This window comes from Tamandua tetradactyla, chromosome 16, assembly GCF_023851605.1.
Source record: "Tamandua tetradactyla isolate mTamTet1 chromosome 16, mTamTet1.pri, whole genome shotgun sequence".
Taxonomy (NCBI): domain Eukaryota; kingdom Metazoa; phylum Chordata; class Mammalia; order Pilosa; family Myrmecophagidae; genus Tamandua; species Tamandua tetradactyla.
Window position 1 is genome coordinate 37449458 of NC_135342.1, and position 26696 is coordinate 37476153.

A 26696-nucleotide genomic window follows, 5' to 3' on the forward strand; every position below is an offset into this window, starting at 1 on the left:
TCAGTCAGAGGAAAAGAGTGCTCTGGAGGGTTTTGCGGTAGCACTTGAAAGCCTTGGACTGGAAGTGATGTGTGCCCCTTCCATTCACTACTCATTGGCCAGAAGTGGAGCTCAGTCCTACCATGTGCTTGGTGAGCAGAGCTGGAGGTATTTGGGGAGCCACATCAATGGCAACCATGCTTGCTTACATGGCAGGCATAAAGAGCTGGCTAGATTTTAAATGGGTCCCCGGTCTGGCTATCTAATGGGATCCCATCACAAAATGAGGAACAACAATTCCTAGTTTATAGGGGTCCAGCATGTCCGTTTCTTTAAGACACATGCAATATGCCCCAGACCCATCTTTTTCAGAACCTCAGAGCTATCTCCAGAAATTCAGAGGAAGCACATGTGGAATGCCACGTCCCCTCCTCAAACTCCCTCTACAAACTAGCAATGAAGCCAATGTCAAGAAATGCAACTTGAGGTCTAATTTCCGAGTGGGCAAACACATTGCACAATTAATTTAAACCAGGAGAGGGAAGTGTAATTCTTGATTTATGCCACACGTTTTCCAGCAGCTTCCTTTCCTGCAGAACCAGGCCTGGGGGTGCCTCCCACTCCCGTCTCCATGGGGTCCCCCATCCCTATGGGAGGCTGGTGCAAGCATCCCTGCCTGCTGGGTGTGGCTTCTGCAGGTGCCCAGGGCTGTTCCCCCTGCTGGGCCAAATCCAGCCACGAGTGCAGCTGGCAGCAGAGAACAGGAGGCCCACGGCATCTGGGCTGCACTGGGAACTGAGGTTTGAAGATTTATACATGGCCACAGCAATGTTATTTCAAAGTTGTTTTTTATTCAACTGTTATTCAGCAATATACAATACAGTTTATAAACAAGTGTCTGGCCTTGTTTCCAATCTTTATTTAAAAATAAATATTATTGACAGTGAATTTTAATTATGATAAGATGCGTCTTTTTAATCAAAATGTCTCCAAAGAAATAATTTACTTTAATAAGAAAAGAAAAGCCCCCAAAGAAAAAAGTAAACAAACAAACAAAAATCTCAAACACAATAATCTACTAAAAATATTTCGCTTTGTCAGAAAAGCTTTGACCCAACATTTTTACATATTGTCCTAAAGATAACTGCTCAACAGTTCGTGCAAAATGAAGACTCGGAGAAGTTTAGAAAAGAAAAATACACTGAAGTAGAGAAATCATTGCCCCCATGCATACGCATGGCTCAAACTCCATCTTATTTGGAAACTAGATGCATTATTTTAGGTGTTCTACATTTGCGTAACTTCCCCCCCAAATATGATTTATTGATTTTCTGTGTGAAATTTTTCATGCTTCTCTCAGTCTCTGTGCGTCCTTCCGGAGATGCAGTCCCGGCTGAGGTCTGGGTGGGTTCTGGGCACCAGGTTGCGGGGCAGAGATGCCTGTCAGTGTCCCATCAGCAGGCGCAGGAGCTTATGCAGAGCTAGCAGGAGCAGAGACAGGAGTGGGTCTGCCGCATAGCTAGGGCCGGTGCCTGCAAGGGACCAGAAGATGGCACGATTAACACAAGGCCCTTCAGAGCCCTGTGCCTCCATCAGGTAGGGGAGAGCCCTGGGGCTCTTACCCTCAGCACCCAGCTCAGGGATTCGTGCATGGTGGCAGCTTTGGTTGAGCAATATTTACAGACCACACATTTCAGGAGTCTACTGCGTCAGAACCCAGGTACCCTCGGCCTCTAGGGGGTGAGCCGTTTGCAGTGCTAAAGTCGAAGTCATGATCTTATTTTAATAGGAAGACAACGTGCCATGCTGCAGAGCGCCCTCAGCGTTTAAGGCCAGGCTTCCCCGCCTCCTCCATGCAGACTCATGACTGCACCCTGTTCCACCCCTCGTGGGTCCCCTCCAAAGCCCCCGCCTGAACCACAGAGCTTAACCTTCACCTATGCCCTGCCCCAGGCATCCCGATTTCTTCATGTGAGTCTTCTTTCCACAACAGTGTTGCCAGTCTATCCCTCTGGGTCAGGAGCAAGGTTGGATTCTGGGGTTGCGGTGGGTGGTTCACCAATCACTGAATGGTTGAGGGGGATGGGCGAGGGCCCCTGAGGAATGACCCTAGCACTGTTCTGGGTCCCTCGTGTCTGCTTCTCCAATGCACCCACTAACCCTGAACTCTGGCCTGCTGCCCAGGTGCTGGCTCCTGAGCCTCCATCCTGTTTCCCCTGGGCTGCAGTGGGCAGCCCCCTGCCCGAGTCAACAGGGTCTCCACCTATCCAAAGGACCCCGGAGAGCACTGGGAACCCCCACTCTATGAACTCCAGGAGCTCATCTGGAGAGTGGATGATCCCACCAGGGTTACTAAGGGGAGCAATTGTGGAAGAGCTGCTCCCACTTCACTGCTCTGCCCAGACCCTAGGGTCCTCACTGCTGGTCCCTGGGAGCAGTCCCAGCCCCGCCCTGCTCACCTGCGCCACCTGGAGTCTCTCTCCTCCCTCCTGGGAGAAGACACAGAGGAGGCCCTTCCCTGGGCCAACACCAGACGGCAGAGCTGATGTAGCTGCCTCTACCCAGGTGCCTGGATCCCCCTGGCCTCAAGCCATGTGGATTTGTGGTTCCCTGACAAGGCTGGGCCTGGACTCCTGGCTTCTCCTCTCTCCAGGTGGAGGACCTATTAGAATGTCTTATCTGTCTCAGATATTCCTATGCCTTAGTTTCCTGGGGCTGCTGTAAAAAAGCTGCCATAGGCTGGGTAGCTTAAAACAAGAGAAATTTCTTGCCTTGCAGTTCTGGAGGCCAGAAATCTGAAATCAAGCCATCAGCAGAGCCATGATTCCTCTGAGGGCCCTAGGGAGGGCAGCTTCTGGTAGCTTCTGGTTCTCTGGCCTTCTCTGGCTTGCACCTGTATCGCCTCCATCATCACATGGCCTTCTATCCGGGTCTCTGCATGTCTGTCCTCTTCTTATAAGGACGTCAGTCTCCCCTGTTCCGGTGTGACCTCATCTTGCCTATACCCTGTTTCTAAATAAGGTTGTATTCTGAGGTTCCTGCTGAACATGAATCTTTTTCTTGGGGGGAATCCTCTTCAACCCACTACCCCACCGATCCTTAAGCATTCTTTATCTGGTGAGATTTGTTCATGTCTCTGTGTCCTCCACCCTGTCTATAAAGGAGGTTGTTGGGCATATGATCCAGGGGCCATTCCAGCTTGAAGACTCCAGGATCCCATCTGTTCATTCTGAGAAACACAGGCTGTGTTCAAACATATGAATGAAAAGGGGCTGGGGGCTGGGGTACCTGCTCTCCACCTCTTGTCCACAGTGAAACGCTTCCAAACTCAGTTCTGAGCTGAGAAGCACAAGGTCAGGACAATTCCAAATATGCTACCCTCTCTCTTCAGATACTAATTTTTCAGACAGGCATTACTTCTGGCCCTCCTTCCAGCCTGGCTCCAGGGAACATCCTGCCCCTGGCCATCCCTCAGCAGGAAGGACTGCAGGGCCACGGCCACTTGGAAGGCTCTGATCCTCCTTTGCTGCTCCTCACTGCTGACTGACTGTCATGTGTCACTGGGAAGGATGAGGTGGGTGCGGTGAAGGATGAGCTGATGCACGGCAGGTGCCTGGGTGGAATTCACTGGGGCTCAGGGGCTTGGAAAAAATGCTCAGAATGCTGCCTCCTGGGTGTACAGAGCTTTCATGGCCAGACTGGGGTCCCCGGCCTCCCAGTTCTCTTGAAGAGGATCTTTGTTTTCCTGCAAACCTTGACACTCAGGCAGGTGCAGCTAAGAAAGAAATGACCCATATAGGGTGTGTAAAAGTGGATTTACTTGTTCAGTACAACTCCAGGGTATAAAAGTATGCAGAGGTGTGGGAGAATTGGCAAGTGGGCTGGTGATTCAGACAAGGTAAACCTCTCCCTATGGCTTGTGGAAGTGCAGGCCATACAAGACACCAGGAAGAATTTTAATTTGCCCCCAAAGACTGCTGTCTCATCACTTCAACTATGGCAGTCTCGCTCACTCATGTTCAAAAGTTTTAAAATTGCACGAGGCTTTAAACAGACCCTGGATGGAACCAAAATACATCTCTGTGCAGGGAAACCAGCTTGCCACTCTGGGCTGGATCAGGGTGGGAGTAGCACCCTGTTTCTAAATAAGGTTATATTGTGAGGTTCCTGGTGAACATGAATCTTTTTTTGGGGGGAATCCTCTTCAACCCACTAACCCACCAATCCCTAAGCATTCTTTATCTGGTGAGATTTGTTCACGTCTCTGTGCCCTCCACCCCATCTGTAAAGGAGGCCGTTGGGCAAGACTGGACGGAGGGAGTGGTGGTTTCCAGAGGTCAGTGCTTGGGGAAGGCAGAGACCAGGGCCTGCAACATCTCTGCTGGTGGAAGTCTGTATGGAACGGCCAGGGTTTGGCTCCTAGGAGGTGCCGCAGCCTCTTCCTGGTCCAGCATCACCACAGTGAGATGACCTGGCACCAAGGGAGGTGGCGTGGGGCAGTAGGCTGGTACCAGGAGATGGTCTTCTAGTCCTAGCCTTGTTGCCAGCTTGTTGTATAGACACCAGGCCACACTGTTCACCTCTCTGGGTTGTGTGTCAAGCTGCAAAAATAGGGATGATAGTATATGCATAGCATATTTCACTGTGCTGGGGTCCAGAATGAGCAATAATGTAGTGGTAGATTGTAAAAATGACCTCAAATCCCCACTACCTAGTGCATCCATGTCCTCTGGTAGTGCCCACCCACATGGGCTTGGCTACATGGCTGCTGGAATATCATCCAGTACAAAGCAAGCAGAAGCTTGAAAAATGTTTATTCATTGATGCTTGCCCTCTCTGTTGTGGCTCGTAGAGTCCACTGCCATGGGAACAAGCCAGGGCCAGCCTGCTAAAGGATAATAGCCACAAGACATACTAGCAGAGGCCCTTCTAGACCAGCTGACTCCTAGACACACAGACTGGCAGCTGGCCACAGATGCATGAATGAGTCCAACAGAGACCAGCAGAAGAACCAACGAACTGAGCCCAGTCTACATCACTGAACCACAGAATCATAAGCTAAATAAATGGTTGTAGTTTTAAGCCCTGAGTTCCAGGGTTGTTTGTCACATAGTAAAAGCTCACTGATACAAACATGTCAACAAAAGTACCTCAGAGTCACTGACACACAAATAGATGATATAGGAAAGCTTAACTTAGCTATAACTCTGGAAAGGGGCTGGAAAATAACTAGTTTTTTTGGGGGGGGTATCCCTCTTTCAGAGGAAAAATTTTCAAGGTAGACCTGGCCAAGAATACTATCTCTTAAACCACTTTTTTCCAGGCAGATATCCCTGGATCTTCAGTGAAAGTAGCAATCAGATTTTGGAACCCCTTGCTGCATTATCCATTGGTCATCCAAACACTCTCTTTAGGTTTCTCAGCTGAGTCAGTGCAGACAAATGTAAACTGTCTTTCAGGCTGGCCCTCAAGAAGGTGGGGTCCTTACACCAACAAGGGGCTAGAATTCAAAAGTCTGGCAGCTCACTGTTCACCCCCACCCCCTACCCCAGGTGTTGCCTCCTTCTTTGAGCACAACTAACAATTGTCCAGCATTTAGTTCCTTGTCTCTCTTGGCTCCTGATGCCCTAAATCCTGTCAACACTGTTTCCTGGAGCAAGCCAGGGCTGCCCATTTCTCTCAGGCTGACAGGGCTCCACTCACCTGCATCCTCCAGGGAGAGGGCTGGGAGGATGCATTGGCTTAGCTGCAGTAGGATTTCCTACCTGGCCTCTTTATCATGAGGCCTGAAGACATCTGTATTCCTGGGCTGATAGGCTAGACAGGTTGGCTGGTATGGAAGCTGCTGGGTGACTGGATGCTCACGGTCTCCTTAGCTCTTTCAGCCTCCCTTAGGAAGCCCTGGGAATAGCGAAGGAGTGTGCAGAAGTTTGTTATGATTACGCTGTGAAATCAGGCTACTTGAGAGGTGAGGGAAGCCTTCTGACGGAGTAGTAGCTGATTCAGTCTTTATTTTAAGCAATTCCCCATTTCGGTAATCACTGTTAAAGAAATCTAGCTTCTTGTTCTCCGTGAATATTATTTTTTATCATTGTGAACAGGGTAAGACATATGCTAGAGTCAATTAAAAGAGCTCCCCCACCCCGCAAGAACACAATGGGTTTGTCTAGCCCCCAGTGGGCACACCAAAGGCATCAGCTGGTGCAGCTTCTGGCTGGGAAATTCCTCTTTTCCATTTATTCAAGTAGTAGTAGCATTCCAAAGGCCCTGCTGGAGAACTTGGGAGCTGCCTAAAGCCTCTAGATAAAAGCAAAGGAGAAGCTTCACCCATGCATACAGGGCACACTTTGCCCACTGTTGGGAGGTTAAGCCTGTAAATTACATTCCTGGTCTCTCCCCTCTGGCCTGGGTTCCCACAGGCCTGGGGCTGTGTGAGTGTGGCCCAGGCTGGGCCCTGGTCTGGGCTGAGGAGTGCAGCTGAGGGGACCCTCCCACCCTGTAGGCATGAGGAACACGGCGGGCTGCTCCTGAGTTGGCCAGCGGGGATGGCTAGCCAGGATGGTCACGGCTCTTCCTCCACATGCCCTGCCCCCTGCCAGGATCAAGGATGGTGTCCTCCACCTGCTGGGGACCTTTTGCACTGCCGTGGCTTGCAGCACCTGTCATGCAGGCCAGAGATAGGATCCAGAACCCCTCCTCATCAGGGGTGTAGAAGCAAGAGCCAATTGGAGCCACCAGATCCGTCCCACTGTGTCACCATTCCAGGCCTGCTGGGGTCCTGGGACCTGAAGCCTGGGGCTGGCCTGGGTGTGAGGTTTGCAGACAAGGCCCCTCAGAGTCCAAGTTCTGTGGGGTTGCTCAGGGGCTGCTCAGGGGGAATCTTGAGGATGGATCTACCTTCTGCTCTGAGCAGCGCTCGGTGGCTTGCATCTGTGTGCCGCAAGGGCTTCATAGCTAGCAAAGTCAGACCACCCAGTGGAGTGGAGTGGAGTCCCTGGATGGGACTGTAGGACTGGTGTTCAGCTCTATTTCTTTCCTCTTTTGCTGCCATCTGAGAATGAGAGGAAAGGGCAACCTCTGCATGGCAACCATCTGAGCTTTGCTGGCCTTGCGGGCTGGACTCGGACATCCATATGTCTGCAGGGGAGGAGGCCTCTCTGCCTGAGGCAGCTGGGAACACATCTGTTCTCAACCACACCTCACCACCTGCCCCTGCCCCCATCCTGCCTCAGCTCCATCCTGGCTCCATTCTACTCTTTCAGTGTGGCAGAGAGCCCGGCTCCAGCTAGAGAAGACTCCCTCTCGGAGCTTCCCGAAGCCAAGGAGCAACGAGCTTCTCTCTGAGTCTACTGGGGCTCCTGGAACAAAAGCAAAGAGAGGGCACTTAGGGGTCATTCACGGCCATGGCGGCACTACCTCTTCATTTGCAGGGGAGAGACGCATAGGGTCCAGGGAACTACGTGAGAGCAGAGGGCAGCGTCTGGGGATGGGTGTGCCTGGGACACTCCTGGAGCCTGCCCCTCCCTTTTCTTCACTATTTCCTGCCTCACCGGTTACCTAAATGCCACCTTCCACAAAGTGGAGGACAATGTGTCCTCAAAGGCACAAAAGGACTACCCGGGGCTAAGTCTGACTTGCAGAAGGGTTTGGCTTGGTGCAGACAGAGTGAATTCTAACCCAACCTGTAAATATGGGAGGGGTTTTATATAAAAGTATAGATTTGGGTTTCTACTGGGTCCTAGGACCCAGCGACTCTGAGAAAACAACACTTTTCCAGTGAGCTAGGTCCTGCTGGCACTGGCCAGTGTCTGGCTGCTGTGCTGGGCAGGAACCTCCTAGAGGCTCCTGCGTCTTCACTACTCCCTGCTGGCTCCCACCCGGGCCCACGGTGAGCTGCAGGATTCTGCCCTGATGCGGTTGGGCCTCACTGGTTTCCATCACTTGTGTCTGTCCCTTCAGGGGCACCTGGATTTGAAGCACTGAGCCAGCTCTAGGGTAGGGTCTGGGAGGTCTGGCTCACTTCCCACCTCTGTTGCTGTGCAGCCGTGAGGCAGGGCACGCCACCTCCCTGACGACAGGGTCAGGCCAGGGGCTATTTTGAGCTGGCCCTCCTAGCCCTAACATTTCTGGCTTCTGCCTCACCCTGGCAGCACCTGGAAGGATCTTCCTTTTGGCCCTGCTGCAAATCTGGCTCTCCATCCTCAAGGGGATGCTGCACGAGGCAGGCGTGGTGGCGCAGCCTGCTATTGGAGTAAAAAGATGACACCTTGCAAGGCTGCTGCTTTCCTTGTTGACATTTCAATTAAGTTTTTGCATGGCTATTTATTCAAAGGGAGATGGCTAAGGAATAAGTGAGCGCTAACAGAATTTGGGTAGAATTAATTTCCACCATAAAATTAATGTGTACTGGTAACTAGGGCAAAAATCGGGAACAATAAGTGCCGTTGGGTTTTAAGGAAATTGAGTTACTTGAAAGAACATTTGAATGTGGGCTGTGGGGCCATGAGAGTACAGATTCGGGTCCATCTGTTCTGCTGTTGATCCCGTCCTGCTGACCTGTCCTGCCTGGGACTACAGCTCCGCCCCGTTCCTCTTGCTCCTGAGCCCTGGCCAGCTAGTTCTCGACTTGTAAGACAATCTGCCCTCCCTTTTTGGTGATGTCATGTCCACTGGGGACGATGCCCAGATGACAGCCTCAGCTTGCAGGCAGTGGGGCAGTGTTAACAGTCTCTGGAGTGGAGAGACAGAAGCAGTGTCCCCTACTTATTTCAGCCATTCCTTGCTTCCAGACTGCACCCCTCTCTCCCCAGCCCCAGCTGGACTTCAGGCTTCTGCTATGCATGGCCTAGATGACTGCTGTGACCTCCATTATGCCTCCTTCACACTCATCTGGATCACTCTCCTTGATGTGAGGGCCTTGGAGGGCACCCTGCCTCAGAGGTACCAGGCAGGGCTCCTCCTTCATCACATGTTCCCCACAGCTCGCTCTTGTGCTACCCCTGCTCACGCTTGGCGCTGCCCCTGGCCAGCCACTTTGTGCAAGTCCTGCAGAACCAAGAGCCTCTTTTCCTTGGTCTAGGTCAGACCTGTCCCTCTAGCCTCGAACAAGTGCCACCTCCTCCAGAGAGCCATCACTGAGCACCCAAGCACAGGGGGCTTGGCGCAAATGCCAGGGTGCTCATGTAGCCTTTGCCTCTGTCCACCTCCCTTCCCCAAATGTCTTTCTCACAGCATACCCCACCTCTCCACCCACAGTGGAAGCCTCAGCTGCCAGAGACTAGCCTCAGACACCCTCCTGTGGCCTGGTGGCAGACCTGGAAGGGAGGGGAGAACACCCCAGCGACCTGCTCCTTTAAGGGAGCAATTCAGTGCTGGTCAGCACTTTTCCTGGAGCTGCGCTCTGCTGCAAGCATGCCACTTACATTGAACTCTATTCTTGAAATTGCAAGTTACCACTATTTTATAGGTGGGGAAACTGAGTTCCAGGGAGGTGATATGACTTACCCGTGGCTTAGGGTGGCCAAATAAAATGCAGAATGCCGAGCTAAAATGAATTTCAGATAAACAGTGGATCATTTCTAGTGTATTACCCAAATATTGCGCAGAAGAGGAACTCCTCTTCCCCCAGATGTCCCAGCTTGACCCCAGCTCCAGGCTATTTCCAAGGAAAGCAGAGTAGGAATAAGATTTTAACACTCGTGATGGATCTCTAATGTGGCCACTTTGCTGCCAACTCCTTTCCAGCTTCCTATTTCTTTTGCAGTGAGACTGTCCTCAATGATCCTTTCATGGCATTGCCAAACTTAAGATGGTAAACAAGGCCTGGCCCTGTGGCAAAGGTGGGTATCGGCGGGCCGTGGGTGACCACAGTGGACATCGTGGTGCCCCCAGGTAGGTAGGATGGGGCCCCTCTCTTTGCACTAAGCCAGTCATCCCGTGGGGTCTCAGCCACCCATCTTGCCCCACCCATCTTGTGACCATGGACAAATCACTTAACCTCTCTGGTACCCACCTGGTACCCACTACCTTGGCTGCAGGGTAGTAACGGCTTGCTGGATTAGCCCTTTACACGTCTTCCCTCCACCAACACCCTCAGTGGCCCCAGGAGGCAGGTGCTGTGCTAACTTGGAGTCATGAACATGTTCTTAATCTTAGTCCATTCCTGTGGTGTGAACCCTTGCAAAGAGGACCTTTGGATGAGGTTCCTTCAGTTAAGGGGTGGCCCACCCGAATCAGCACAGGTTTTAGTCCTATTACTGGAGTCTTTATAGAACAGGCCAGAGAGAGAGAGAGGCCATGGGGAGCAGCCAGAAGCTGGAAGTCAATGGAACTGGGAAGAGAAAGAAGACACCGCCAAGTGCTTTGCCATGTGATGGAAAAGCCAAGACACCCCAAAGACTGTCAACCAGCCAGAAGATACCATCCCTGGAAGAAAGCCTTTGAGCCTTTGAAACTGTAAGCTGATAAATTCCTGTTGTTAAGCCATCCCATTGCATGGTATTTATTTTAGTAGGCAGGATGCTAAAACAGTGCCATTTGCCCCTTTCACAGGTGGGTACTAGAGAGGTTAAGTGATTTGTCCATGGTCACACAGTCAGCAGGCGGTAGAGGAGTTATCTCCAGTGACTCCCTGGTACGCACGAATCAAATCCAGGCTTCTTAGGCAGCAGAAGCTCTTCATGACCGCACCCAGTGGACATTCCAACCCCCATTGCCTCCACACTCCTTCAATGTCCCAAGCTCCAGACAAAAGGGTACCTCAACCACACTTCCTGCCTCCAGGCCTTCACTCATGCTGTTTCCCTTGCTAGACTGCCTTCCCTGCTTCTTGTGGCTGCCCAGAGCCTGTCCATCCTCCCACGTCCAGTCCAGAGGCACCTACCAGGAGATCTCCAAGACAGCTCTGACTCCTTTGTCCCTCCAGTACCCTGCCCCATCCTATAACCCTCCCTCTCACCACACTGGGCTCTCATCTGCACGGCTGCCACAGCTCCTGACCTGCCTCACTGTCAAAGACCCTAACAAGCCATCACTCTGTCACCCTGGGCTTTCTTTCCAAGTGCAGAATACAAATGCCACCTTCTTCTGAGGCCCCCCCAGTGGCTTCTTTCTGCTCCCAGGATGGAGACCTAACTTAGCTGGCTCTGCCCTGCCCCAGCTCTGCCAGCCCACCCTGCTGCCCACATACCCATCCTCTATCCTCTCTCTTTGCCCCCAGGGCCTTCCCATTTGCCCATCACTCCTACAAGCCCTTGGGGTCCCCCTCCTGACCCACTGGAAGTCTCCCTTTGTTCTATGGGCTCCAAGAAGCAGGTTTCCATAACCACCCTATTATTAACCCCTTTCTTGCATTGGCATGGGGCATTTGTTCTAACTGATGACGTTTACTTTTTAACAGTGGTTAAAAACTTTTTAACTCCTCCACCAGCTGGTAAGTCCCTGAGGACAAAGACCAGTGCTTCTCAGCCACAATCTGCCCCATCACCCAGCATGCTGCCCAGCACCCAGAAAGCTCACAAATGTTTGTTGAGTGAAAGAATGAAAGTCTTTCTCAGATGTCCCTGGCTGGTCTAAGCATCCAAGATGCATCAGTCATTGGGCCAGATGCTTTACATCTAGCATCTCATTTTTATCCCTCAAATAAAAGCTGGAGCTAGGAGTCTACTCTGAGGATCTCTGGGAACAGCAATCTTACTTTTCAACTCCCAGGCCTTTCTTGACATGTCTAGCTTTTTTTTCCAACTAACTTTACCATTTGGCTGTCATTTCCTTTTTTTTTTTTTTAATATCTTCAGTTTTAATTTTTGTTCTATTACATCATGTGCAGTTTTGTGAGTCACTTAAAATTATTTTGTTTGAAGGTGACGTGTATATGAATATTTGGACTAGCTCAGTTGTTTTTCATTCTTTGAGAGCAGTTAAACCTTTTCTCAAACTATTGGCTGTGGGGAACCCAATATATAGAACCATTGGAAGCAGAGCTGATCTGGTTGTAGCAGGGTGAGGGGCTGGGGGCGCAGGGTTCCTAGGAACACTGTTTGGGAACCACTCACTCAGAGCCTCTCTAAGGCCCTTTCCAGGTTGAAAGCTCTTGGACTTGCAGACGGTGGAGTGCTGGTGTGTCCATTATACAGCTAGGGAAAGTAGGGGACCTGTCAGGATTTCAACTGAGTGGACTTGGCCCCTTCTTGGGTACCCAAGGCTGCGTCAGAGTCCCCATGCTAGGGCCCTATTGGAGTCTGAGTTGCCTGTGGGGACCTCCCCTCCCCTCCACAGCCTCATGTCCCTCCAGGAAGTGTCTGCCCCAGCGTCATTACAGGCTGCCCCAGTTAGGCCAATTGTGGACACTCAACACCCACTCAAGGAAGACAGCTTGGCATGTGGGTCCAGGTCACAGCCTCCTTCTTCCTCGTCCTGCTGAGCAAATGTCATGTCTCAGGGGGAGCTGCATCTGGCCAAGAAAGGACACCTTCTGAGCTGCAAGAATGACCAGAGGCCTGAGGGTCAGGGAGGAAGGGCCGAAGGACCCCAAGGCCAGGCACCCTCAGGGGACAACACTAATTCTTTCCTTTTCCCGCCTGACTCTTGCTTTCACCTTGACACCAGCATATTTCCTTCTGTTTCACACTGAAGAATTTTCTTTGGAAACAGGACTTAACTGAAAAGGTTAACACATTTTAATTGCCCAGGGAAAGTGCTCTGAAAATTCTAAAACATGTGCTCATTAAATAAAATTGGCACAGAGGAGCTGCCCAGGATATGTCACGCATTAAAATATGACGCTGTAGAATAAAATGCATTATGAATGATTGCCTTGTGTATTTTTTGTTACATTAGTCTTTAATGGGAATACAATTCCTCATCTACCCACCTGGAGATTTGCTTTTGAAGATGCCTGACAATAATCCGCAAGTCTGGACCAGGCTGCACTACCAGAGTGTCCACTTGCTCTGGGGAGCCCAGCCTTGCATCCTAAGGGGAGTCCAGGGGTTCAGAGAGGAGCATACCATCTGGATGGCTGAGGGGGCAGGGGTGCTGGGGCAGACCAGCGGACTGGCTGTGCTCACTCACTCTGCCCATCTCTCCTGTCTGCGGATGGCAGAAGTATGGACTGGCATAGAATTTGGGGACTAGTAAGTTTGTAACAGGCTACCACCTGGGCCCTTTCTCCTTGGGGCCTCCATCCTGGAAAACTTGGCCTGAGCTTGCACTGTTCAGGTGCCACGAATACCCCAGGCATGTCTGCTGTTCCAGTCCCACTCACTGGTCCTGCAAGGCCCAGCTCATATCCCGTATCATCCTTCCACCCACTCCTTTACTCCACCCATCCACCATCCACTTACTCATCCTTCCACCCCTCCATCCATTCAAACAAGGAGACCGAGTCTCACTGGATCACTGCCTCTGAAATGAACTCCTTGCTTCCACTTTGCCCTAATCTCTCCAATCTCCACACTGCAGCTGCAGTGCTCATTTCCAAAAGCATCACATCCCCTTCCAGTTTCTTTCCATTTCGCTGCCCTTAGCACAAAGTCAAAACTCCCTCTCTCCTTAAGGGGTTTGGACAATGAACCCCTCTTGGCTTCATAACCTCTATGTTCTTCTGTCTCGCTTTCTCTGTCCCAGTCACAGTAACCTTTTACCATGTTCTTGAACTCCCTTTGCTCCTCCCTGCCACAGGATCTTTGCACATACTGTTCCCTCTTCTTGAAGCTCTTCCCTCCCTTTTTCCCTAGCCAATTCTTGACCGTATTACAATTATTGTTCAAGTGTTACTTCCTCAGGGATCCTTCCCTGACTGGCTCTAGTCCCTTATTCTTAGATCCACAGCCCATGGGTCTCTTCTTTAGAGTGCCAGCCATAGTTGTAGATTTTCGCTTGCTGTGTGACTATTTGATTAATATCTGTCTCTTATTCATATTGTGTCTTCAGTACTGTGCACTATTCCTGGCACATATAGATGCTTGATGGAAGTTGAATGAATGAATGAATGAATGAATACCTACTATTTCCAGGCCTAGTGCAAGCGTGTGGGAGAGTGATGGTACAAAAATGAGAACACACTGGGCCTGCCCTCAGTGTCTCTCATCAGGCACTGACTCCAGGGCAGGGAAGGAAATGCTGGAGGCACGAGACAGCACCTTTTGGGTGATCAGGGTGGATGAGACACCTTTGGCTGTAGGTCACCTTCTCTGGAAAGTGGTTGCCAATTACCAGCTTGGCCTGGCCTCACCTTCCATGAGCCCTTCCAAGCATCACATACATGCACTCCTGGAGGGAGGTGCTGGGTCTACCTGAAGCCCAGCCCCCAGCTCAGACCAAGAACCTCCCCTCTATTTATTAAAGACCTTCCTCTGGGCCAAGCGGCATTTGTACAAGACTCACTTGTGATAGAAGTTGCTAGAAGGGACTGCTGTTATGGCTGGGCTTTCCTGGTTTAGAGAAAAAGCTGATGGGCAATGGGCCAGAGGGAAGGCGCTCTGGTTTTGTATATATCCAGTGAAGGGTGGGTGGGCTTCCTTCTCCATGAGTCTGCAGTGTGCTGGGTGGGAGGCAGGTTTGCATGGGGCTACTGTTGGCTGGGCTTATGGGGGGATGCAGAGAGCAAGAGCAATCCCCACTGGTGCCTGGATGGTGGGTGGACACAGCAAGCCACAGGAGGTGAACAAGAAAAGCAAGTGGTAGGAACACCCGTGGAGGGCCAGCACATGCTACGAGCCTGCAAAAGTGCACCACCTGCCCCGCCTCCCAGTCCTGTCCCCGAAGGCGCCTTTCTCTGTCTGAGCCCTGGTGAAGGGGAGCCCAGCTGTCTCCTCTGTAATCCAGGCTTGTCTGGCAAGGCTACTTTGGCAAGTTGACATGGTGAGGGGGCTTTGTTCCTTCTGCTTCCTTCTCCCGCAGAGAACGCTCTTGTCTGTGCTACAAATACCAGCCTCTCCTCTGAAATCTGCTTCCCTCCCTGCCAAGCAGCCCCACCTCCTCCGGCACCTGTTCCCCGCCGTGGCAGCTCAGTCCGACAAAGAAGCAAGACAAGGTACAACACAGGTACCAACTGTTGGGACACCTCAGGTGGGCTTTCCTGAGGAGTCACGTGGGCATAGCCGGGCCAGTAAGGAGAGAGAGTGCAAAGGTACTGACTTAATTTGCTGGTGGAACATGAGAAGGAACGATGAAGTTGTCCTTGTTCTCCAAGGAGCTCTTGAGACATAAAAAAACTGCCCTATCCAGGCAAGGATGAGAACGTGGTTTCTTTATGTCTTACCCTCCCCCCTCAAAATGGCACAGACCAGAGACAGCACAAAAATAGCAACTCGCTGAATTGTTTTGCAATCTGATGGCACTTTCTGTGTTGAGCCTCCATTGGCTTCTTTCTATCACCTTTAGCTCCACAATGGTCATGCATGTGCAGAGAGAATGGGCTCAGATGGGAGCTCTTGCCCAGCCTCTGTGGCCTTGCTGAACCACCTGGAGAGTTCCTGCTACACCCACGAAAAACAATGATAAGACCAGAGACAGCATCAACTGAGCTTTTCCTGCTTGCCAGGCCTGGTGCCCAGCTCAGCTCTTTGCATGGATTCTCCCCTCAAATCTTATCACCCATCCTCTGGTGAGGGTATGGGTATCATCCAGATGGTAACAGATGAGGGACACACACAGAGGGTGGGTGAAGTGGCAGGGTCAGGATTCAAATCCAAGGGGTTGGTCTCATCTGGAAAATGAGAAGGAACGCCCTTCTGGGTAAGGCATATGCTGTGCCTTCTAGGGGGCATGTACTCTGTAAGGCTTGGTAAGAGAAAGAATTTTCTGGTAATTAGACCTAACTTACCGATGAGCCAGTGAGCTGAGCCGTAAGTAACACATGAAATGTCAGGAGGAAGAATAAAACGATTGGAAAGGCTGGCAGGTATAACTTACTCCTGAACAGTTGCTTAAACTCCATGCTTTGTCTAGCCTACCAGAATGGGGCAGCTTTTGAGAGGTTGCCCGGGTCATTTCCTCTGGTGCCTGCTCTTTAACACACAGCGGGTGGCTCGCTAGGTGCTCTCAGGAGGTGCTCTCCACCGCAGCCCATCCGACAAGGATGTTGTTTCTGAACCGGGTGGAGCCGAGCCCATGGGTGTGGGTGAGTGGGTGGATGGCGGGTGAGGAGAAAGCTTCTGAAATGTCCTTATTTTGTGAAAAACCAGAGTCAATGGAAGCAAGTCCAAAGTAGCATTGATATTTCAGTCCTGAGAGCGGTAATGGGAATTCAACAATTCATGTTTTCCAGAAACGAGCTTGGCCTCAGGACCAGAGACTCGGGACGAGGCTTCACAAGGCCTGTCTCTCAAGGGTCATCCCCTGGAGGGGACAGGTGGGAGAGACAGCCTGAGAAGCACAGCCTCATACTTTAACCAGCTATCGAGGGCAGTTCTGTTTCCAAACTCTTCACCCCCACCTCTTCTGCTCTCAGCTCAACAGAGGAGGCCAAATTGGGTAATCCATCTTGATATTATAACATATCTTCCAGAGAGCACCGAAGTCTCCGACAAGCAGGCTAATTTTCCCAGAAGCACCCTTCCCCATCCCCACCTGGGGAAGTTTTGTCATCCTTCATAACCAATAGGCAGGGGTCTAGGAGTTAAAGGGGCTGGACCTGTTGGCTTACCATCTTAAACTTTCTTGCATAAGACAAAGTGGAACTTCTAATTGATTTGGATGTGAGTTTCCAAGAGATGCCTGTTAATAGTCAGCAGAACATGGGGGAATAAAAAGATGATATATATATATATATATTTTTTTTTTCCCTACAAAAATGTCTTAAAACCATAATCGCATCTCCCATTAAGCTCAAGGGTTTAGACAACAGTGAAGCCCATGCCACTGTCCACACGGAGCAGAACTAATCAATATCATATTACAAAAGCACCTGACCTCGTTTATCTCCACAGATACTTGGGGAATCCTTAATATTCAGAGCTTTGAAAATGTGCACCTGGCATGTTTAATGAGAAGCTCCTGAGAGGGTAGAGTTCCTGGTGACATTTAGAAAGGCTGGCTCTCAGCCTTTCTCTTGGGGGTTGCCACTCCAGCTGGGGAAAGGGTCTGAGCTAAAGCATGAGGTGGGAACGTGTCTCTTGGGAATGAAGTGAGACAGAAGGAGTGTAGGAAAACTCCAGAAAGGAGGCTGTGGAACTTGTGAGGGGCAAGGCACATAATAAATGCTCAGTAAAAGGCAACTATCCTGACTATTATGATGATGGTTCAAACAGCAGGCAACTATTTTATCCTGAAATTGAGTAGCACTGGTGCTGAGGGAATGGCTATGCTAGGGAGCCAACTGACATTTTGGTGATGGGCAAAGGTCATCTCATTTGATATGACCTTCTCAATGCATGGGACACAGAGTGGGGAGGGAAGAGGAAGCCTCTAGAAGAGTTCTCAGGACTGACTTGAGCTAGGAAGTGATAAGACCCAGGTGCCTCCTTCATGTCTGAAATCACACACTGCCTACAGGAAGCCTCCCTTGATTGCTTCAGATAGATCAGAGCTATCCACCCTCCAGACTCCCATTGTCACAAATTGCTTTCTCCTGGTTTTAATGGATGCTTCGACTGACCTGGGAGTCATGAATGCCCAAAAGTGATTCTGTAGCTGCCAACTGTGGTTTCCTCCTATGCCAAGCTTGGGGCATGGGCTCTGGTGGCATCTCAGGAATTGTCTAACGAGGGAGACGGGATGTCATGTAGCTGATAATCCAATATGCTTGCTGCTGTCAGGGATAATGCAGGCATCTCTTGCCAGCTGCAAGGCTCAGCCATTTCCATCCTTTAATTTTCTCTTTTGGGAATGCTCAGAGAGCTTCACCCACTCTTCTCCGGGACGTCTTTCACCAAATTTATTTTCTCCTTAATTATGATCCTTGTGTCATGTTGAAGCTAGGGGGTGGGGGCAGGGGGTAGGAGTGATTCGTTTATTGGAGGCAATGGTTTTCGGTTTCTCATGGGCCCAGGATTTGGGCAGCCTTGGTGATGGCCTCCACAGGCGGTTACCCGGCTGGCATGGCATGATCTGCCCACTGCATTGTGAGTCTCCCGGGGCACACTGGTACTGTTTCCACCAGCTTTGTCATCCTCCCCAGACATGGGTCAAGAGGCAGTGAGTGCCTTCACCTTGCCCATAGCCCCCCTTGGTCACGTTTTGCGGTCGCCATGGTGACACCCAAGGATGCTCCCCCTTGATGGCTCACAGCAGTAACAGGCTTTCTAAAGCTGTCACACCGTAGCCTTGGCTGTCTTTCTCTCATTATTAATTGAAATATTGAGAGCCGGTTCTCCATGTGGGCACCAGCAGCAGTTTGCCACATCTAGCTGGCTCTCTGTGGGGACCACAGCGCCTCTCTTCGGAGCCAGAGCCCTGAGGCTAATTAGAGGTTGGCACGTCATGGATCAGATCCCAAGGTCCCCGCAGAGGGGAAACTCTTGCCAACATACAAGCCATTCAGTTGCAAACTGTATTCTTTTGAGGCTGTTCTCAGCTTCACGGTGGTCCCTTTCCTGGTTAGAAGTGTTTGTCTGGAAGAAATTCTTTTTTTTTTCTTTCTTTTAGAAATGGCAACCAGCAACAAAGCATTCATGAAAAATGGGTCAGCGTTCAGATTAATTAGGACCCTGATTTACAAATGTGGCTAGGAAGGGGCTTTGCTTTGTGAATCCAGTCCATGTTTATTTTTAAGCTCAAATATCAAAATGTCTCTTGACAAATGAGGCGTGAAACAAATGAGTTTTTTGCACATAAACTTTTAGTGCAAATATACATTTGACTGTGCTGGGCACACAGAGGCACAGGGAGGGGCTTGCCTGGCTGGGCAGTGGTTGAAGGGTGGGCATCAAGTAAAGCCCCCTCCATGTCCTTTCCTGGCATTGCCACAGTGGCACAGTGAAACAAATAGAGCAACAAGGCACTGTCCAGGGCTTCTGTCTGACCTCCTTCCAGGAGCAACCACTTGAGAGGTCAGTGTCTGTGGAGGCAGGGTGGGACCACTGAGTACCCATATCCCCAGGCCCAGGCTGACCTTCTAATGGAATATCAGCTTTGGGTTTGTCCTGTAGTTGGGGAGGGTGGACTGCATCTCCCTCCCTTTTGCCCCACCCTTAGATCCACTGTGTTCCCTTCTCTGCTCCACTGTGCCCAGGGGGCTGATCTCTATAGGCTGCACGACCCAGATGCCCTTGGCTTCCAGGAAGCTTTGGCCAATGAGAAGCCCTGAGAGGAGACTGGATGTCAAGAAAGTGAGGTTCTTGCTGGGTCACTGTGAGTTGGCCTTGTCCCTCTATGGAGGTCCTGGCTCTTGTTGGGCAGTCTGCCCCACAGGGTCTAAGGAGAAGGAGTATCTGGGTTCTGCTAATGGCTTCCCCATCCCTTTTCTCTTTAGGCCACTGTGCCAATCAATGGCTCCCTCTGCTGTTAGCCAAGGGACCTGCCCCCATCTCTCGGAGGTTGCCTTAACCTTGTCCTACCCTTCATACTCTTCATTAACTCTCCTGTTGACAGTGCTGTCTATATTTAGCCAGGACTCTGACTGATCCACTTTGCAACACTCCTTTGGGTTAGCCAAGGGGTAAAAATCCTTTCTGGTGCCCTCCTGGCCACCAGGAAGCCAGCTCACACGTCTGGCAGATCAGCTGACCTGCTGCATCTCAAAGAGGTTCGGTAGGATTGGGCACTGCAGCTGAGCCCAGGGAACGTCTCGGCCATGGAGCCCTACAGAGAGGTTAGTAAAGTCCATCAACAAAACACAGCCTGCAAACCTCACCCCTACAGACACAGCTTGCAGCCTGCGGGGCCTTGGGGGACTTGGAAGGAATAGGGCACTTAAGACTGGGCACTGTCCCCTTCCTGGGATGAAGGATGTTCGGGTGTGTTTATAGGAGTGTTGGGCAGGTCTCCAAGACCCCACCTGCTAGGATGATGCTGGATACCACGCCATCAGTATCAAGCTGACTTTAGGACCCCTAGGTCTTCCAAGATGAAGGGCACCATCCGGTCCCAGCTTCTAAGGATAGGAATGGCACGCTGGGTTCCCTGCTATGGGGATGTATGCCCTGGAACATCTTCACTCTATGGTCTAGCACAGAGATTGGAGATCTGGCCAGTTGTGCCAGGGAATACTTTCAAGGGGAAAAGGGAGATTCAAATAGGAATGGCTTTGTGACCTTAGCCTCAATACCATTTTTGTAGGTACTACCAAGTTCACTTTCAAACACCACCTTCAAATGGCACTTTCTTGACCAAAGCTTTTAATGGTTCCCTGTTGGCTCTGCTTGGTATTCAACGCCCTCCACAGCCCCCAACCAACCAGCTTTACTTCCCCCACCCCTCCTTTCCAGTCAGAGCAGCCACTGGCCGTGGTATTAACAATTAACATTGGCACAGCAGTTCACATATTCAGCTCCCTCAATTCTAACAGCTACCTTCTGAGGCCATGGCCATTTTATAGTTGAAAAGTCAAGGGCCAAAGATGTTAAGACACCTGCCTAAAGTCACACAGCCAGTAAGTGGTGGAGGCACAGTTTACACCTGGGCTTTTGCCTTCCGAATCCCTTGCTTTGCTGCTCTACCCATGGTCTATAGAACATTGCAGAACTATGCTCCAGCCTGTGACATAAATGTTTACTTTCTGGGGCAGAAGGGTCTTCTCTTCACCAGCCAGCATTAATTAAGCCAGTCACTCTATGTGAGTAAGGACTTTTCTAGCACACCTACTGTGACCTAGACAGAGATTCATGTTCCCTAGAGGTTCATGCTCCCCTTCTGATGATATGAGGCTGGAAAGCAGCTGCCAAGCCAAGAACTGCATTTCCCAGTCTGCCTTGCATCTTTGCCTGACCATGTGTGAATGGATGGGGGCAGAAGTAATATTCACCACTTCTGGGCCTGCCCTTAAAAACCTCCCTCAATTCTCCACACTGAGTTAATGAAGCCCAATCAGCATGATTTGGGTGATGATTTTCTTAATCCTCAACAGTTTGAGGGCATAAGAATCACCCAGAGAGTATATGATGTTATAAGTGCCAGCCACCTCGGATTCAGTGGGATGGGCCAGGAGCCTTCATTCTGCTGATGGCATGTGGGCTGTGAGAACCACCAGAGTAGGGGCACAACCACCTGAGACTCTCCTTTGGGGGTTTTATAAGGGATTATCCCAGAAGCCAGCTTGCCAGGGTTGCAAAGCCACTCATTAGAGATTGTCTCTGTGGATCTCCTCATCAAGCCTAAGAGGTGGGTTTCAGAGAGCGAGTGACTTGTCTAAAATCACATACAGTGAATGAGCACTGGAGCTAGGTTCATCTCAGGTTCCTCTTCAGGCAGGGGGATGGGAAGAGAGTGATTCCTTGGTGGGGGTGGGAGGAGGAGCACAAGGGGCAGCAGCCCTTCCACCCTTCATAACCCCCCAATACTACTGCTGACCAGCCCATCCTGCCCTAAGGCTGCTTATACAGGAAGAAGTCCATCACCAGCTAGCTCCCTGCACCTGCCCCAAGAAAACTTGATCTCACTGGTAGCAGACACTTAGGCCTTAAACTCTGAGTACTTTTCCAACAAAGGGGAGACCTGGCTCCTCCATCCCTACCCTAGTGACAAGAAGGCTGGGGCAGCCATATATAGCAGGACCATCCTGCACTGGGTTAAGGAGAGGATGGCAGCGTTATGTAAAACCTGTCTGTCCAGTCTAGCCAAACAGTATCTAGGTTGCCAAGTTTAACAGCCAACCCAGGGACTCACACTCAGCCATGCTAAGGCCCCACCCAGCAAGAGCCCTTGCAGATGCTTTGAGTTTTTATTGGAAAGTAGGCTGCTGTGGGGAAGAAGCCTTCAGGGTCCAGTTTTCCAAACCCAATGAGCATGTTCCAGACACTGAAGGCTCTCCACACTCTAACTTGGGCTGTTTCCAGAGATCTCAGGCAGGGAGACCCCCCAGGCATAAATATACTTTGTGATTGCTTCAGTAGGCCAACAGGAAAGCGGTAGGAAGCCATAAACCAAGGACTCAAAGTAAGGGCGCCTGTGGGAAAGGCTCTCTGGAAGCACCGAAGTTAAATAACTCGGCTATGCAGATGCAAATGACCCGAGTGGGGCCTCCCGCTTGGCGGTGAGCCAACAGGGTGGGGCGGAGTCCTCCAGCAAAGAACCCACCCACCCCCTACCCCTACGCGTGCACGTCTCGCTCCCGGCTGGCCCCTGCCTTACCCGAGTCGTGCCTCTGGCGCAGAAGTACAACTTGGCTGGGGGGTGGCGACGCAGCTGAAGCCGCAGCAGCGGCGGCGACGGTCGTGGCGGCGGCGTCCTCCGGGACTTCGGGTTCCGGGACGGAAGGCAGTGCCCCAGGCAGCGGGCTCTTGTCACCGCGGCCGGGTTCCGAGGTGGCGGCACGCGCCGCGGCGTCGGTGGCTCCCGCGGCGTTGGCATTGGCGGCGCTGGCAGGGCCGTGGCGGCGCGGGCCACTGCTCTGGATGTGGGACACGGCCTCTGCGGCTTGCATGTTGGGCGGCGCGAAGCGCGAAAGCACGCGCAGTAGCGCCTGGGCCTTGTGCTCCTGCGTGTCGTCGTCGCTGTAGTCCGACACGCGGCACTCGTACACGCCCTCGTCCTGCCGCCGCACGGCGGATAGCCGCAGCCTGTGCGAGATGTCATTGCCCTGGACGCGCACGGTCTGCAAGACAGTGGGGTCGGGCGGTCAGAAGCCGGCTAGGCTAACCCGCAACCCCTCTTCTAGCCCGCCTCCAGGCCACCAAATTCCAGTCTTCCTCGGACCCCCAACCCCATGTTTAGCCAGTGGTATGGAGCCCCCAATTCTGCATGGTTCCCGGGTGGCCCTGCCTCTTGCACGTGTCCCCGGCTTCCTATCATCCTAACCGAATGTCCTTCCTTGCTTTACCCGCCTACCCATACCTCTGCTTCTCGTCCTCCCATAGTTTTCCCTTCAGAGCGGCATACACCCGGCACTCCTCCCTCCTGAACCTCCAAGAACTCTCTGGCTCACGCCTCCCTGGTGGTTAACAGTCCCAGTGGAACGTCGCCTGAAGTCTGGCCCCAACACGGACTCGCACTTAACGCTCCATTTTTCTAGAAGCAGGCGGCCGAGGTCGTGTTCACAAGAGGACACAGATAAACTCGCGACCATCCCCAGTCCTTCAGTGCTAATCCTCCGCACTCCGTAGGAGGCGGGGGCTGCTGCTTGCAACCGACACACGGGTGGAGATAGGGGCAACCGGGAGCCCGCGACGGAGCGCTCCTCCTCTCTGACCTGCTGATGGCAGGAAAGAAGCACTCTGGGCCGGGCCTGGCCCAAGAACCCAGGAAACCCTCGCCTGTGAAACGAACCCACGAGGAGGCTCTTGCTGTTGCCAGGCATTTATACACTTCCACGCTAAACAAACAGACAAAAAAGCTTGGACGCACCTCCCCCCAGATTTCCGAACTGCAGGACCAGCAGCGGCAGCACTACGGCCTCCCGCCCCGCCCCCACCTCCGCGAACCTACAGCATCCAGCACCCCAACCGCAACCAGGCGAGGAGAGGGTTGCAGGGGAGTCGCTGGGGCACCGGGTATGTGTGCCGGGCGGGGTCCCCTAGCCGGTGCATCGGTGGTGGCGATGGCGGAGCAAAGGGCTCCTGGCGCCGGGAGAAAAGCCAGCAGGGGAGAGGGGTGCCGGCTGGAGCAAGGGAGCGTTTTACAGGTGAGCACGGAGACTTAGGCTGGGACTCTTGATTTACAGGAAAGAGGACCCGACTCCGTACTAGACGCCAGATGGCGCCGGGACACGCCAAAGCAGTTGAAAGAGCCAGGCGGAGAGCAGGATCCCGTGCGGCCTGGTCGCCTAGGCTCTCTAAGGGGGAGGGAGATGCCGCGTACAAGCGGCCGCAAGGGGTCTCTCGCGGCCCGTGCTGGGCTCCACACTTACGCTGATTTTAGTGGCATCCTTATTTGTTACCTAAAATGCAAAGAGGAAGAGAGATGTTAGGATCACAGCCTCCAGATCCCGGGAACGCAGGTCTGCCTTCGGCAGGTGGGCTGGGAACTAAAGCCCCCCGGGTATGGCAGAGACCTCGGGCAGAAAGGACATCGGGATTCCCGGGTAGTTTGGCCCGGAAGTGGGGCTTGAAACTGGCATAACGTCTGGGCGAGAAAGGGCGGCCTCAGCGTGAACTTGGCAGTCCACAAGAGGGGAAGCTGGATTGCCCACCAGGATGGGAAGAGAGGCCCATCACTGCCATTACTATGTGCATTCATTCCCTGCCCTGTTCCCACAAATCCCCACAAGTTGTCTCCTCCTAATTGGAGACCCTGAAAAGCTGGATGGAAGGGCCAGTGTATCTGACAAGGACCCAGTGGGAGATGTGAGCAATGACCCTGGGAAGAGGCCAGGTATGTGTGTATGTGTGTGTGTGTGTGTATAAGAGTGTGGGTTGAGGAGGCAGAAGGCAGGATGGGCCATTTTCAGCTATAGGGAGGTCACTACTTAGACTTTGTGTGGGCTGGAGGCAACCCACCCCTTCCCTGTACCTAGTGCTCTGCGGGACTCTGGAACTGAGCCTGAGGAGTTTCCCTCGCTGGCCCCGTGCCCTCGGGACCTCCGCGTGGCAGAGAGCAGGGAGAGCCAGTGCGACCCAGTCGTCTTTATAGAGGCTGGCCCGCAGCCAGCATGCCAGAGCAGGTTTACTAGTTGAGGTGTGGCTTTTTAGGGGCTGGGCCGGAACGAAGTTCCGGAGGTTGAGGGAGAAGGGAGACTGTTAAATGGAGTGACAGGGTTTGGGGGTAGCAAAGGCTGATGGTGAAGATGCTGTGGGAATCGGGAAAGTGGGCGACGGGCTGCGCCACGGGGCGGCGCCCTGCAGCCAGACAACCCAGCTGCCTTCCTCCCGGGTTACCCAGCCACCCGACGCGTGGGCGCTTGTTACCTTGCTCCGGGCGCCCGGAACGCTGAGCGCCAGTTCGTGCAGCAGCTCCCGGGGCGGCTCCTTGAGGTACCACCACTGAATCTCCAGCGAATACGAGGTGGCTCCGCTGGCTCGGAACGCGCAGGGCATTTCGATATCGTCTCCCTCCCGCACTGTCACATCTTTGGGGACTTCGGTGAATGTAGCTGGGGGCGGGAGGAGAGAGGCGTGACCAGTTGCGGGCGGGGGCCTGAGGGCAACCCAAGGCGAGGAGGTCTGTCCTCGGCGCGCTGGCCTTGCGCCCCTTCTCCAGGCCACGCTGTGGCGCGTGGCTGGAGGGGCTAGGAAAGTTCAGTCGAGCAGCCCGGGACAGTAGCAGCGACGGGCTACTGGCTGCAGGCGGCTTCCCTCTGGAGCCGGCAGAGCGGCCGGGGCGGGGGTGGGGGGTGGGATGGGGGCTCATGCTTCTCCCCCGCGCTGGGCCACACCCCCAGAACCAGGCTGGTGTGCGCCAACTCCAGCTCCCGCAGGCCGCCACTCTGCAGCGGGAGCCGGAGCCGGGGAAGGTCTCTGAACCACCCCGGCGCGGGCGCGGGCGCCGTCGCCGCCGCCGCCGCCGCCCCACCACTGCTCTCTTTCCCGGGACTGCTGGCGACCGTGAAGCCTTCCCCTCTCTTCCTTCTCCTACAACTCCTCCGTGGCGGCCGGGAAGGATGACTCCCGCAGCCCCTCCAACGACCCCCGCGCCCCCCGCGGCAGTAAATTTCCCGCGCTCACCGTCGGCCACCAGGAGCAGCAGGGCGTGCAGCAGCAGCAGCAGCGGCAGATATCCGAGGGCGCCGAACCGGTTCCGCTGTTCCATCTCCCGCGGGGGCGCGGCGGCGGCGGGGACCCCGGCGCTGAGAGGCAGCGGCGGCGGCGGCGGCGTGGCTCCGCTCCGGCTCCGGCGCGGGCTCGGGCTAGGACGCCTCGGAGCCTGCCATGGCCCCGCGCGGCGCCCCCTCCCCCGGCCGCCGGCGGCCGCCAATCAGCCCCGCTCCCTCTCCTTCTTGCCGGGTACCACTCCGGCGGGGGGCGCTGCGCGGGGGGCACAGAAGGCGAGGTCCCGCCGGGAGGCTCTTGGCGATCTGTTCGTGCCTCCCTCTGTCCGACTTTCCACAGGACCTTCAAGATCCCGCTGTTCAGTCTCTGCCTGGCGGGCCGGGCAGGGGCCGGGCCGCGCTGGGACCCATCCCTGGCCAAGGGAGTGCGCGCCTCGGAGCCGCAAGCTTCTGCCTCCGGGTCTCCTTCTGGCTTGGCTCCCGGCTGCCACCACCTCCGGCGTCCACGGAGCTCGCCTGCCGCCGCCCCCGCGGGTCCCTTCGCGGCTTTCTCCTCAAGGCGAGTGGGCGCTCAGCCACTGTGCGCAGAGCTGGAGTCCAATGCAGCGCAGAGCCGGCAGAGCCGGTCCACCGGACCCCGAGCCAGAGAAGCAAGGAGAGGGGGAGGGGAAGGGACAAGGAGGGGGAGGTCAGCGGTTGGCGCCGAGCCGCCTCCACCGCTGCATCACCCCCGCCCTCCGCTCCCCGGCCTCGACCAGCACCGTCCCCGCCCCGGCGCACGTCCCCCGCCCAGCCCCCCTTACCCCCGCGGGGGTCGCTTGGCCAGACCACCATCTCCTTGGTTGGAGAGCAGCCCCGCCCCGCACTCGCTTTGACGTGGGGGTCCTCCCACCCAAACTCTCCCCGGCTTACTCCCAGTCTCCGTCGCCCGAGACAGGGCGCTCATCCTCGCGTGTTCCCAGGCCCTCTCTGCAGT

At 53.4% G+C, this 26696-nt stretch overlaps 1 protein-coding gene across 1 annotated transcript; it reads right to left on the bottom strand.

Annotated features, from left to right (window-relative positions):
• Window positions 1-886: 886 nt before the first annotated feature.
• Window positions 887-25761, bottom strand: VSTM2B (V-set and transmembrane domain containing 2B). Its single transcript, XM_077133632.1, has 5 exons — window positions 25677-25761; window positions 24921-25105; window positions 23924-23953; window positions 22210-22672; window positions 887-1511 (listed from the first exon to the last, which is right to left on the bottom strand). The coding sequence occupies exons 1-5, from the start codon at window positions 25759-25761 to the stop codon at window positions 1423-1425; spliced, it is 852 nt and encodes a 283-aa protein (XP_076989747.1). The 3' UTR covers window positions 887-1422.
• Window positions 25762-26696: the final 935 nt, after the last annotated feature.